Here is a 15,643-nt window from a genome sequence, read left to right on the forward strand (position 1 = left end):
GCAGAACCAGGGAGGTGATTCTACCCCTCTACCTGGCCTTGGTGAGGCTGCACCTCGAGTGCTGTGTGCAGTTTTGGGCACTGCAGTATAGGAGGGACATTGAGGTGCTGGAGAGGGTGCAGAGAAGGGCAAGTAGGCTCATAAGGGGTCTGGAGAACAGGTCTTTTGAGGAGAGGCAAAGGGAGCTGGGACTGTTCAGCCTAGAGAGGTAAAGGCTAAGGGGAGATCTCATTCTCTCTACAAATACCAAAAAGGAGGCTGTAGTGAAGTGGATGTTGGCCTCTTCTCCCTAATGACCAGCAATAGGATAAGAGAAAAGGGGGTCAAGTAGCTCTAGGGGAGGTTCAGATTGGATATTAGGAAAAATTTCTTCACAGAAATAGTGGTGAGGCATTGGAACAGGCTGCCCAGGGATGTGGTGGAGGCACCATCCTCGTAGGTGTTAAAAAAACAGGTGGATGTGGTGTTTTGGGAGATGGCTTAGTGGTTAGGGTTGTAGGGTGGATGGTTGGACTTGCTAACCTTGAAGGTCTTTTCCAACCTCGATTCTGTGATTCTATGATTCTAAACTCTCATCCTGCACCAATATGTATTAATGATGGAGGCTGTCCTTAAGCCTGTCATTTTACATTTTTCCTTCTTCTTGTATGCTGTGTCTACCCAAGTATCAATGTCTAGCTCAGCTAAACTACTGGACCTGAGACTGAACATGCTGCCCTGGCTACTCGGCTCACTCACCTCTCACCCCTGCTCTGTGCAGAAGACTTTATCAAAGGCCATATACTGCAAGCTCTGAGAGCAAGAAGGCCAGCAGAAATCCCTGATCTTGACTCCTCCCTCTGTTATGTGGAAGGTTTGGGGCACTACTACACCCGCTGTTCACTGTAACTACTATTTTTTCCTCTTATCCCTAGAATTGCTTTTATTTTATACAGTTATGTTAGACAGTTACACCCACTGTAGCAATTGCTGACCCCCTGCTTTTTAGCCTGAGGTGTATATAGGAATTAACTACTTCAGCCTCAGCATGAGAAGCATTACCTGTGGCAGTACTGTTTACCAGGTTGGAAGATTTTGGTTTTTGGCCAGAATGTCCATGGAACCAGGACTCCATGCTGATAAGGCAGCAGTCAGGCAGTCCACAGTGAGTTTGTTCAGACTTCTTTTTTCTCCTTTGGCCTGACTGTTTAATTTTCCACTGTGACAGACTGGCCATGGAAACAACTGAACAGTCTGAGAAAATGACTGCTAACACCCTGGAGACCTGTGGGGTGACCTGGTACAAACAGCTTCCCTGCTGAGATTCTAGGCAGCTGTTTGCAATAGTAGTGACACTAGCATTTGGAGACTCCAGAGCCTGGATGATCTTTGACATACATATTGCTGCTCAGTGCTGGACAAGTGCAACCCTCCATCTTGGTGCTCTCCCCTGCTCCAAGTTGGTCACCAGGAGTGTGCAGGGCTGCTTACAGACTGTGCTCCCATATGATTTCCTGTGCCCTGTGGGAGAATCCTTATTAATTTAAAAAGGGAGAAATTCAGCTTGGTCTACTTTGTACTGCCCCATATGTGTCAAAAGTTAAAATGCATGCAGGAGACAGAGTAAGAAACATAGTCTTTTTTTTTCCCTACACTTTTGGGATTTGTCCTAATGTGCCTTCCACTTTCTGTATAACTGTGTATTGCACTTTGTTCCTGTTTCTTTTGAGCAGCTCTGTATTTTCATTTTCTTTGTTCTTCAGCACTTTTCACAGGTCAAAGTGGTTAGTTTGTGATGCTGCCCTTTGTTATTTGTTCAGTTAGTTTTTCTTTTTATTGTTTTATTAAATCTTGGCTAATGTATCCTGGCTTCAAAGAATCTTGTTTGCAGTCCGGACAGTCTTTGTTATCTTTTTTCATATTACACATTTGGTAGAGTCCTTTGCTGATTGTCCCCATTAACTGTGTTTAAAACCCAGTTTATATGGTAGAGGGAAAATGTGACACTTCTAAATCTTGGGAGAATACAGAAAGTGGTATGCATAGTCATGAAGAGATGCTCCATTACGCTGAAGTAGCCAGAAAAAGGGATACACAAAAAGCTCATTAAATGCTTCAGGAACCAAACTGAGTTCCAGTAATCAAGAGTGAAAATCTTTTAACCCACATGTAGAAGTTTATTGGAAACAAAGCACACGTAATTAAGCATAGGAATGCATATGATGTGTGAAAAACAAATCCAAATAGTACCTTGATTTAAAGGCAGACTTTACAGAGCTTGAGCAATAAAGCATAGCATTATTCACCCCTTCTCTTCACATTGTGATTGCTCTCCTATGAGTGGGAGTCATTTCTCCTGCTCCGGGTCAAAAGGAAAAGAGGATCATGGGGTAGTTTCCTCATTTTGAAAATAATAACTATTGCTTCTGTTAGAAATTCACTACAGAAACATGAACAGTCTGGAGACTGATTTTTAGAAAGACTGGTTTGTTCAGCACAAGGGAATCTGTGATACACCTCAGTGCCATATCTGAGAAATAAACACTATGCAAGCAGGCTTTGTGTAGGCTATAGTGAAGAAGAAAGACAACAGAGGTGGTGTTGCGTGATAATAAACTTGAAATTAGCCTTAAATGTTAATGCATTCATCTTTATAAAAGAAGGTGACTCTTTGCAAGAGGGACTACATTGTGATTTGGAGCTAGATTACTTCATTTTTCTGTTAGATCCTGGGTTGAACACTTTAAAGGGTATAATTGCGCTGAAAAAAAAATTAAATTAGATTCCTGTAATAGTAAAAGAGCTTTGTGGTTTTGGCCATGTTTAAAATAATGAAAATATTTTCTTCATGCTATTTTGACATTTCAACTATTTCTTGAAAGCCACCGTGTTATGTTATGTTATGTTATGTTATGTTTGTTATGTTGTTATGTTATGTTATGTCATCTTATTTTATCTCATATTATGTAAGTACTAAATTGAGCCAGACTTCTTTTAAACATGAGATTACTTTTTAAATGTAAATATATTCTCTCTAGAAAATAACTATATAGTATGTTGATGTAAAACAGCCTCGTTCAGGCTTATAAAGATGTATATAAAGGTGTTTTAATCCTCTGTGGTTATTAATTCTGTTTTCTTTTCTATGCATTTGTTGTAGCTTTTGTAAAGCATGTAAGTCAATACTATAAATCCTGTGCATTCTGAGCCCCATGCTGACACCTGCAGAACATGTGTCTTTTTCTCTTCTATTCCTTGAGTTTTCAATAACTTAGAAGGGTACATGGTAATAACATTGACTCGAAACATTTATGAGCATGAAACATGCAACATAGGTATGCCTCAAACACAGTCCTTCCTGTCCTTCATTTTGCACAATGCTTTTAGCATCCTTTGTATGAAGTGTTTTTAAAATCTGTACAGCTTATTCACTGTCTTTATCTTTTCTTGCTTCCTTTGCCACCTGGCTTCCATGTGATTTGATTGGAGGTTCTATAATATCTGAAATTTCTTGAAGGCCTGGTCATTCCACAGTACTCTGGCAGCAAATTTATGAACTCTTACTCTTTCTTTCTCTTTTGTTGTCATGTTTATTTTTACATTTGTTTGTTTCCTGAAATGTAAGTTAAGGTCTTGGTTTTACAAAAGTAAACATAAGTAAGAAATGATGTGAGAATAAATAACACGAGAATCTGTTCATATAAAAGACAAGCTTCCCTTGCCAGCCCAGGTATTTTAAAGCTATGTGATCAGGTCAGTTAATTATAATTTTATCATTTAAGTAAGGTTTTTACTTGCACATCTGTTTCCTTAGCAAAAGCAGAAGTGCAAGCAGAGTACAAGAGAGATAGATGATGCCCAGTTTTTGATCTAGACAAGGAACAGAAAAAAGACATTTTGGTCACTTGTCTTGTTCATAAGGCTTCAACTCTGAATTGCTGAGCAGTCCTATTAGATGGTTTTTGCTTGTGCTGTTGTGTGCAAGCATTTCTCATTTCTAGTAAGAAAATATTGCCAATGTGATAAACTTCATGCCTCAAACATAGTTCATATTCATGTACACAACTTACTGAGACTTGGCAAAGGTGTCTGCAGCCATTGTCTAATTCTGCATAAGCCATATTCCTACTTGCAGCTTTTGTTGCTCTTCCAGTGATGAGGTGTTTTCCAAGCTTCCTTAATGCCTGGCTTACATTTGCTGGATCAGTGCATTCACATCTGAAAACAACTTCTACTGTTTCCTGTTCAGTGAATAAGACCCAAGACAAGAGCTATGTTTTTCAGAAAAATAACTTCCTGTATTTCAAGAACCCACAGTTCCTGGTCAGGAATATTTTGAGCAGTTCCTTTGAGCAAGTATTATTTGTGGGGGCAAGGACGGGGGGCATGAGAACAGAAAATTGTGCCATCTCACAAGATATAAGCCTGTGGTGCAGAGCTGGGGTGTGGGTAGCTAGAGAGCTGCCACTGGGATCCAGTTACTGCAGTTCCTTGGGAGCAGGGTGCCTGTAGGCTCTTCTCCATCTCTTAAAAATACCTGTTAAAAGGCCTGTTTGAAGTATGTTCATACTTTCCACTTTCTTTGGTTACTTGTGCTAAAGACAACTAGCTTTTCTTGCCAGCTAGGACCTTTATGCTAATAGCCAAGGACATTGCCACTGAGAAAGGGAGGAAAAAGAAACAGCAGCTCTCCAGGGTGCCACTGAGGAATGTTTTATTTATGCTGCTCTGTGTGCATGTCATTGGTCCTGTCAGCCATCTAAGCACTAGTTCATACTTGATGTTTCTGGCCATTGAAGTAGACTCACAGGTGTAAACAGGCCCAAACTGCACCCAGAAGATTCTCAGTATTTTATTTATTTTGTGCATAAATAAGTAAAAGACAAGTCTCAGTTCTGCATTGGTTTTGAAATTACACAGATTGTACTAGGAAACTTTACCCTCCTTGTTTTATTTCACCAGGTTAAACCTGCTAAGCCCTGTTGATATTGGTAAGAATTCAGTTTTTGTTCATGCTTAGATTAATTGAGTCTCCTGTTTGTCAGTTCCAAAATTCCACAAACTCAGAAGTTAAGGGGATTTTCAGAGAGCGTCTTTGCAGATGGTGTTTGGAGTACAGTGCCATCTGACCCAAGTTTTGCCTCAATATACTGTGTGTATACCATGAGCTCTCCCTTTAGTTTTCCTCAAATTACTTTAGAGCATTTAATTTACTGAGTCAGTGGGCTTGCATATGAACAACTTATTTCCAGCTATGACAGGTTCTAAAACTGGAAAGCAAGGTTCTGTAGAGCCAATGTCCACCTGCAGTGCTTAATTGAATGTATTTCTGCTGGTTTAACACAGAGGATGATATTTGATATATAATGTTAGGGGTATGCCACCAACAACCTAGATTTAGATTTTTCCAAATGCACTGCCGCTCTACTTACAGGACACATGTATGTAGTACCATCTGTCATCACTGGTGCCGTATTCTCTAGGATGAATGACATCCAACTCATTACTATGACATCCAGCTCATCATCTGCCCTGGTTCACTTCAACAGATGTGAAAAGACCTGGACTACCCTGCTATGAAGCTTAGAAACCATGAAAATCACAGACAAAAATGCCCATTTAGACACAGTGCCAATCGATTTACTTGGAGCCCGATAATTAGAGTTGGCATATTGCACTTTGCCAACGAGCTGATCTCCCATGTCCAATGCCAGCTGTGTCTTTCCTTCAAACAGCTAACATATGTGCAAAGGCATCCATACCAATTCATCAATTGGTTCAGCTTTTGCTGTAGTGTTACATTAATAGCTATAAAAAGCTTACACTTTTCTTCCTTCTGATCATGTAGGTTTTGCCTCTTATTGTCTGGAAGGCCTCCAGAAGAGACAGAGGATTGAAAGCTGCTGCACAGTGGGAACTTCAGGGCTTTACCCCTCAAATATTGAACTGTCAAAATGGCTCAGTGAAGTTGCTCCAACTTACCTGTATTTGAAATTTCACATAGTATATTACAGTGGAGTTGGCATCAGGGTCCTAAAAGTGTTTCACAAGTGGACTCTCAGTAAGAGGACTTGCTTTCCCTGCTATATCTTGACTGCTTTAAAGGTCCGCTGGCACTCCTAAGTCATTACAAATAATAATTAAAAAAGTTTAGTCCTGATATTTTTTCTCAAGGGGAATTACTTAAGTGGGTCTGAAAGGTATTCTATTGGTATTTAAGGGAGATCAATCTTCACTATAATTTCAGTAGTCACACTTCACAGGCACTTGAAAATATAAAATACCCAACATGTTATTTAATCTTGATTGTCACTTGACATGAAGTCCGTGTAGGCACTGAAAGTTACGAGTAACCATGCAGATGTCAAGTCTGAAAATACCAGCCTCCTACACCATAAACCTTTGTCAGCAGCCTCTTCCACCACTGCTGGTTCTGGTGAACTTGTGGATACGAACTGAGCCATCCCCAGCTGCTGCCCTGGCCATCACTTTGTGTTGTATTTGAAGCAGTTCTTTGCAGTCCTGCTCAGCTCTCTTTTTCTCTCTGGTGTCTGCAAGGTGAAAATCCTCACATTTCATCCTATGGTTTCCACTGTCTAAATTTGTGGAAATGGACATGGGACTCCACACATCCTTTCCCAGAGTTGGGGTGAAAGGTGAGCTGGTAGTCAGACCTGAGCAGTGGTTTGTCCCCAGAAGTGCTGTAGTCTGGTTGGTAGGCCCCAGTGATGTTTTGTGGAACTACAAAAAATATCAGTCTTGAACATCTGTGGTTACAATGAGATAGATTCGTGCACCCTTACTTGTATATCAGTTTGTACACTGCATGTACCAATGCATGCATCACACATGCTAGGAGTTCAACAGACCCAGGAATGATTCCAAGCAAGTGCAGTGAATTTTGAACTGAAAAGAAAGAAGAGCTACATCTAGGATTTTTGGTCTCTGTCATTGTTTTAGAGTGTAGTCAATTACTGTTGGTTTTGTAACTTTGGAGACAGGCAGATGAACTGTGTTGTTTACCTAAATTCATTACTGATAATTAACATAACTAATACCTGGAATTTTGTTTCACCCACCTCAGAATTGTGATTGTAATCTAGAAATAATATCAACACTTCTTTCAACATCTAAGTCTTAATTGTCTGCCAGGACAGACTTATACATGAGACAGTAACAGCAAGCAAAATCTTGCAGTTGTGCATTATGCTGAGAAATGGATATGAATGTTCTAGCCTATCAAAGCAAGAAAGTAAATAATGTTGTCAGGTATTTCTGTGTAAAATATAATTTTATTTTCCAGCGTCCTGAGTTAGGTGTTGGCATAGAAGTGTGAAAAAACAGAGGGTTATTTTTTAATATGCTTGGATGCTAGATGCTGTGCTTAACACTTCCTTGTGTCCAAAATTCCATTGTTACACTGTTAGCTTCAATGAATCTTTCTTCAGCAATCTCAGCTCTATTGTTTATTGAAATGAGACCCAGCTTCTGCATGCAATATGTATGTATTTTTATATATATGGTCTTTATCAACAAAGAGCTGGCTCTTCTCAAGAAAATTAGAAGACTATATTCATATCATGTGGATACTGAGGATAGCCTGATGTAGAAGGAATTGCTTTTCTTCTTATTCAGTGAGAGAAAGTCATAAAATGAGAAAACTACATTAAATAATTTTGCATATGGGGATAAATGCATAGAAATGTATTCAATTACATCAAATGTAACAAAAATGTTAGAAACTGGTTCCCTAAGATACTTAAATTAATTAAAAAAATAATCATTACTCAACTTAAATTGGAAATTCTTCAGCAACTTGGAAAGAGGCAAGGAAAAAATTGATATCTGGGGGTTGGGGATATGATTACTAGTGATGCCTGCTTATTGCAGCTATTCTCCCTGTGTTTTTGCTGCTACCAGAATATAAAAGTTTATTGCTGAAAAAGTTGTTAGTCTTAACTTGAATTTCTTTAGTGACATGATTTTAGTACTTAAGATAACAAAGATGATCTCTTTAAAATTACAGACATACATGAAAGCTAAAACAGATGTTTTGAATTTTATTTAAAAAAACACCAAAAAACAACAAATAACCCCCCCAAAAAAAACCAAAACACCCCAGTTGTTCTAATACTAAGTAGTATATATTAAAAGATTATAGACTTACACATCTGTGGAATTTTCTAAAGGGATTACCTGAGCATAAGGAAAGGAGAATCAAGAATCAATGATCAGAAAATGAAGTGAAAGAAGAGTTGGGAATTTGTGAACTTTTGGATAATGTTTTTGATGTCCTCACATGTTCTCACATGTTCTCTTTCTTCTAGCTACGAATGTCATGGCTCATCCATGGTGTCTTGCTGGGAAATATATCCCTTGTGATGGTCGAGAACAAGACAGGAAAGGAACAGAGCCGGACGTTCTGGCATTCAAGTAACAGTGAAGTTTTGGGAATGTGGCAGTGGATGATCTTACCTCTCCCAGATATACTGGATAGGTATGAAAGTCCCCATTGTTATCCTTCATGGTGATCAGTCATTTCATCATTAGCTGCCTGGCAATGAAAATAATAGAATCAGATAATGTATTGAGTTGGAAGGGACCTATAAGATCATCTAGTCCAACACCACTACAATAAGTAGGAACATCTCCAACTAGAACAGACTGCTCAGAGACCCATCAAGCCTGACCTTGAATGTCTCCATTCTCTAGACCACCTGTTCCCGTGATCCACCACCCTCATATTATTGAACTTTTTCCTAAAATCCAACCTAAATCTACCCTTTTCTATCTTAAAACCATTACCCCTTGTCCTATTGTTACATACCCTTGTGGAGAGGTCTTCCCCATCCTTCTCACAGGCCCCTTTCAGGGTATAAGGTCCCCACAGAGTGTTCTCTTCTTCAGGCTGAACAACCCCAACTCCCTCAGCCTGTCTTCATAAGAGAGATGCTCCAGCCCTCTGATCATTTTGTTGCCCTCCTCTGGACACACTCCAACAGGTCCACATCCTTCTTGTGCTGGGGGCTCTAGGCCTGGACGCAGTATTTTCGGTGAGGTCTCATCAGGGCAGAGTAGAGGGGCAGAACCACCTCTCTCAGTCTGCTGGCCACACTTCTCTTGATGCAGCCCAGGATGCAGTTGGCCTTCTAGGCTGTAACTGCACATTGGTGGCTCATGTCCAGCTTTTGATCCACTAGTACCCCCAGGTCTTTTTCCATAGGACTGCTCTCTAGCATGTCTTCCCCCAGCCTGTATTGATACCTCTGGTTGCCCTGGCCCAGATGCAGGACCCTGCACCTGGCCTTGTGTAACCTCATGAAGTTCTCCAGCTTGTCCAGGTCCCTCTGGACAGCATGACCAACATCATTCCTGGAAGTGGCTTCCGCAGGGAGGGGAAGCACTTTGTCCCCAGGAGGTATCTTCTGTTGCAGGCAGAGAATGAAGATAACTGAGTAGTTAGAGCAAAGCACCAATCCTAAGTGGTCATCTTGGTTCACAAACTCATTCACTGGGTAGTCTGTAGCTAGATGCTTAAAATTCTGTGTCTCCATTTCATTGATTGGAAATAATCAGTCTTCTCACATACTGTTCCATGTAGCATATTTGATTCTCCTATGTGGTTTTCTAGAGTTGGACATGAGCTCCATAGTTTATTTTTTTTCTGAGTACATAAACTCCCAGCATTTAATATGTCTATATCTGTGGATGAAAGAGAAGGGAGAAGAATCTGCTGAACATCAGACAAGGATGCATCTGAACACCTTTGCAGGCAGCTTAGCTCAATAAAGGGCTTTCTCAGTTATGACTGTACTCTGGCTATAAGCATAAAAGGTTTATCTAGTAGCATATGCTTAATCTGGTAGCATATGCTTATTTAAAGAGTGTTGCTTTAACTGTTTCAAGGCAAGCTTTAAGGCAGTACTCTGTTGTTAATTTTTTACTTTTTGTGCATGCTCTGGCTTAGGTTGTTTATAGAGAAGGCACAAACATATTTCACCTCCTGCTGCCCTGGCCCTTAGGCTGTAAGATGCATCTACAATCTGTGTCATGAGCACTGGGATCCTTTGTCTTTTTGGAAATCTGTGCCCTGGAATTAATGGATTTCATTAAAGGATAATTTGCCTCATAAGACATTTGAACAAATATTGTATGAATAGGTCTTTTATCTTGCTGGGTCTTGGGGGTGCATATAAGCTGCAAATACAACCAGGACACTGCCAACAATTCAGTCTTGAGTGTATAATTAATATATATGAGTGAAAGATTTTAAAAATATCAGCATTATGCTTATTGTGCAGCCACTGCTGAAGCACTGTTTGGAAAAATACCTGGTTGCTTCATTCCTTTCATCTGTGTTTCTTTTGAAAAATAGTACATTTTGCCATTATTACTTACGTGATTTATTTTCTAATGTTGTCAGGGGAATATTTTGTTCCTGAATTATTCTGTACTCTTATACTATTACTTTCCTTTAAATTCTCTCTAGTTGCACAGTCAGACAGAGAATATTTTGATCTTAGGAGCCAGGCTGGCTAGTTCATGTAGAATGACAGATCCAGCTGATTGACAGTGCTGCCTATCATGCATAAGAGGCTGACACTGTTACTTTCCTGTTACAGAGAAAGACACCTGGGTTCACTGGAGGGAAGGTAGTTTGTTGGAAGTTAAGACATAAGCAGGGAAAACTTTGAAGTTTTGTTGTCTCTTGAAAGACTTTGTCCTTATTTATTCACAGAAAGTGTGTTATTGTAGGGAATCTTTTTCTAAGATTGACTTAGTTGGAACCAGTCCTTCTTAGGAAGGAAGAAATCTCCTGTGAAACTTGGAGATACTGTAAGTATCTTTCTCACCATCTTGAAAGCTGTTACTTACAAAATCTGGACTGATGTTCAAGTTAGGAAGGAAGTTTCTGAAAGTATACATTGAAGCGGTAGTGGGGAGACTGTAGTATATATACTTTGGAGATAAATAAAGTTCTATAATAGTATTTAATTGATGTGAATGCAATGCTGGTGCTGCTGAAAGCTTACTGTGACTTTCTTTTTCTAATTGGTTCCTAAATCAGTAGCAGTGAGGATCTGTGTTATCAATGTATTTCAGATATTCCTACAGAAGGAGCTGAAACTTTGTGTCATCTCACAGAAGTAAAGCTCTTAAATAAAGCACATCAGTGTACACAAAATTAAAGAACATTCCATTGTGATTGGTGAGCTGAATGGGAAGTGTTACTAATAACAAGATAATATGCATCAAAACTGCTCAAAAGCATGCTTGTTCAAAACCATTAACCATAATTTCCATGTTTGGCTTATAGCACCTCAAAAAATCATTAGGAAGAGTACCAAGAAATTAGATCAGCTCTATCTTTAGAGACATTTAAAACATGTTTTATATTCCTCAAGCTTTTGGGAGAAATATTTTGGCAGAAAATCAACAGCTAAAACATTTCAGATGATTTTGCAGGAACAGAAAGTAGGGAGGAATATGACAAAGAAACTAAACTGGGACTGAGTGACGTCAGGTTTCTAGCAGTGTTAGCCTGGGCAGCCCTGGACTCATGCTTGATTTCTAAGAGTACGATAAGGAAAGAATTATCTTCTTTCCTCCCATTTGATACTTAGGAGAACATCCAGTTTAAAGTTCACCCTGTGTGAAGTCTTACCTTTTCTGTGTGGACTTCAAGAGGCTAAAGCCCTGTCTTCTTACTTATTCCCAAAGTTAGCTATCCATTCTTGTTCTTGAAGGTGTTGGGAAAACAGTCTTGACAGTTGGCTCATGTGGTGTGGAGGCTAGTAGAGCTGTAACCCAATTCCAAATGCTCAGAATCTTCCGTGCATGGGGGAGGAAGGGCAAAGGGCCTGCTGAAGGATATGCCATCAAAGCAGCTACAATTAAAAAAGCCAGCTGTGGGCAAGAGCTCCTTGAACAGATTGAGCTTACCAGAGGCAAAAGGTAAGGTCACCAGAGGTGCTGTATTTTAACTTATCAATTAAATACACTATACATGACCTAGCAATCCTTACTATCCCTCATTTGCTCCCCATGTAGCCACCTACCCTTCCCTGAAAGACACATTATTTGCTGTCATGGTTTGACTCAGTATCTCTAGTTAAATCAATGACAACAGTGCTCTCAATCCCCTCCTACACAGGTAGAGAAGAGAGAGAAAGAATTAGGAGAGAGGCTTTCCAGATTGAAAATTAAACTAGACAGCGTGAATAACAATGATAAAAGAAAATATGTACAAATATATACAAGTATGTGCAGGAATGTGCAAAACCCTATTGTGTTCCCCCATCCCCAGCAACTCCCATGGCATTTCCTGAGCTGTGAGCAGCTTCAAAATGTTCCGGAGCACTGCTGGAGAGAACGGCAGAGCAGACATGAGCTGAGAAAGTTATGAGTGTCAGGAGTGCACGAACCTAGGGAGGGATCAATGGTGATGGATAGATGGAGTCTTCCCTGGACGCCGGCCATGGACGGGAATGAAGAAAGAGGAAGGAGAAGGGGCTTGACTTCCATGATCCTTGACTTTATACCAAGTCTTTCATAAATATATGGATAGAATACTTTGTTTGGGCAGTTTTGCCATCTGTCTAGTCTGCTCCTCCTTATTTGAGGGTTGTACATATGATTCTTCTGCTCCTTTAGTGTCCAAAGCAGTAAATCTGACAAGCAGAGCAAAGCGTCCTTGGTCTCTCAGTAGTATCTATAAACATTCAGTTGTTATCAATCCACTAGCTGGAAAACTTGCAGCTCATGTCAGTGAGTATGCTGCTTATAACAGAGGTCATTGAAGAAAAAAAATATCAGTAAAAAGAAAATTGGCTTTATCCTGGCTCAAACCAGGATGTATGCAAATCCGATAATCTGCATAAGATTAGTGAAAGATATAGAACTGGTCTTTTTTACTTATTGAAATTTACACATTAATGTAGTATTAAAGTACTTCGGTTGAACTCTGTTACTGTGGAGAATTTTTTGGTTTTCAACTTAACAGAAATGCATGTAGGAAACAGTCTTGAAAGTTCTGTTGTAGTTGGTGGTTTGTGCTTGCTTTTTTTTTTTTTTTTTTTTTTTACACATTTGTTTTCAGTATGTAAATGTGAGTTTAAATTTTAATTATGATAAAGTCATGGGATTGTGACAGCAAGAGCAAACCAGAAGCCTGATGCAGTTGTAGATGAGTGATTTGTGTAGCTAATAAGTGGACATTCTGTTAGCTTAACAGTATGGTTAAGGTATATTACATAGATAAATTACAAGCATGAATAACAAAGTGATTCTTTGAAGCTTGCTGTAGGTTGATGTTTATTATCACCAACCTGCCAAGCAACTGTTTTTCTAGGCAGTGTAAAAGGTAGACTCACTCTAACAGGCTGGATCCTGGTTAGAAAACTAATTCTTTAACAAGCCAATTTTAATTCTCTTGATTTCTGCTCCCTTGCTGAGGCCAGCCATGTGGAATCATATGTAGACTAAATGTTCTGTGGGTCCATATATCACCTGGCTGGAGTTGTCTGGAAGTTGAATCCTCATGAGCCAGACCAGACTAGCACTGGGCTTTTAAGGCCTATATTCTCTACAAAACATGTCACAGAAACACAAAATCATCCTGGTTGGAAAAAACCTTGAAGGTCATCAAGTTCAACCATAACCTACATCCACCAACCATAACCTAAATCTACCCATTCAGTGCTTAAATCATGTCCCTAAGCACTACCTCTATATTTCTTTTAAACACTTCCAGGGATGGTGACTTCACCACCTCCCTGGGCAGCCTGTCCCACTGTCCAACCACCCTTTCAGTAAAGAAATTCTTTCTAATATCCAGTCTAAGCCTCCCCTGGTGCAACTTCAGGCCATTTCCTCTCATCCTGTCATCATTCACTTGAGAGAAGAGGCCAACTCCCACATCCCTGCAACCTCCTTTCAGGTAGTTGTAGAGAGCAATGAGGTCTCCCCTCAGCCTCATTCAAACTAAACAATCCCAGTTCCCTCAGCCTCTCCTCATAGGGCTTATTCTCCAGACTTTTCACCAGTTTGATAGCTCTCCTCTGGACATGCTCCAGCAACTCCTCATCCTTCTTGTAGTGAGGGGCCCAGAACTGAACACAGTACTTGAGGTGTGGCCTCAGCAGTGCTGAGTACTGGGGCATGACCACTTCTCTACTCTGACTGGCCACACTATTCGTGATGCAGGCTGGAATGCTGGTAATCTTCTTGGCCACCTGGGCACACTGCTGTCTCATGTTAAGTTAGCTGTCAACCAGTACCCTCAGGTCCTTGTCTATCCTGCAGCTTCCAACCACTTACTTGCAAGCCTGTAGCCGTGCACGGTTTATTGTGACCAAAGTGCAGGACTTGTCACTTGGCCTTGTTGAACCTCGTACAGTTGGCCTTGGCCCATCAATCCAGTGTGTCCAGGTCTCTTTGCATTGCCTTCCTACCCTCAAGCAAATTGACACTTCCTCCAAGCTTAGTGTCATCTGCAAACTTACCTAGGAAGCACTCAATTCCCTTATCTAGATCCTTTAAAGTTTCTTTAGAGCCCAGGAAATAGTGGAGTTTAAGATCCTTAGGGCAGCAAGGAGAGCTTATGGTAAGCTTACTACCCTTGAATTCAGGAGTGCGGATTTCAGCACTAGGTATATTTTACCTAGACACCTGTTTGTCTCCTGTTACTCTTGAATGTTTTTATCAATCTGCTATGAAGAAACAGAGACCCTCCATACTAGCTAAACATGTCTCCTTACACAGTACCACAAATATATTGATCAGTCACATCTAATCCAGAAGTCTTTATTTTTTTCTTCTTGTATCTATCCAACAAGCACAGCCTCTGTTGCTTTAATGTGGTCCCATATTACTTTGTTAAAAGAAGAATGAGACTTGAATACCTTTATTGTTGCTTTTCTGCTCTGTAGCAGTAACTGTGCTGTCCTTCTTTTGAAAGGGTGTGACTCTGCTGATGTATGTTCTGTTCATCTGAAAAAGGGGATTTTAGTGACCGTGTGTGGAGTACCTGTCGCAGATTTTGTACATGTGTATGATCAGCATGCTTGCCTTTAATAACACTTTTGAATCTCAACCTTTATTACTAGCTATTAGGTAACTTACTGCATCACAATTCTGTCACTGTAACTGTGTTTAGTTAACATGCTTATATTTCTCCAAATAATCTAATTCCACCTAAGGATGCCTTTTATCCCAAACAGTAAGTATTCCTTTGTGAACTGAGCTAATAATGCAGTATTTGTAATGGATAAGTTAATGGGAAGCTGAATGTAATAAGGGTTAGTGACCTGAAACTTCTCTGTTCCATAAGAACCTTGGTCTCCATCAGGTTCAGCCATAATTATTTTAGCTAGGTAGAGAGAGAAATCAGTTCCATCAGAGGCAAAACATTACAAGTTATGAAATGGGATCTATATGTGCAGGCACACTGTGATCATGTCAATGCATGAGGGAGGGATTGACTACAGAGGAGATTAACATTCAGTCTTGGTTAATAATCCCTGCCTTTATGATGAAAAGAAAAATAATAATGATGATGTGCCTTTCTAAAAAAAAGGCATAAAGACAGATGTCCAAGTCTGGCTAATGGGAAAATGAACTGTCTGTTTGATCCAGGAACAATATTTACATGGAATTCAGAGTT

At 39.9% G+C, this 15,643-nt stretch overlaps 1 protein-coding gene across 1 annotated transcript in view; it reads left to right on the plus strand.

The window, feature by feature from the left end:
- Nucleotides 1-15,643, plus strand: part of ALK (anaplastic lymphoma receptor tyrosine kinase) — a 330,133-nt gene that overhangs the window by 263,171 nt on the left and 51,319 nt on the right. The window contains exon 8 of the mRNA XM_009995276.1: nucleotides 8,307-8,476. Coding sequence (XP_009993578.1) covers nucleotides 8,307-8,476 — 170 coding nt within the window. The remainder of the gene's footprint in view (nucleotides 1-8,306; nucleotides 8,477-15,643) is intronic.

Source organism: Chaetura pelagica, unplaced genomic scaffold, assembly GCF_000747805.2.
Source record: "Chaetura pelagica isolate M959 unplaced genomic scaffold, ChaPel_1.0 scaffold194, whole genome shotgun sequence".
NCBI lineage: Eukaryota > Metazoa > Chordata > Aves > Apodiformes > Apodidae > Chaetura > Chaetura pelagica.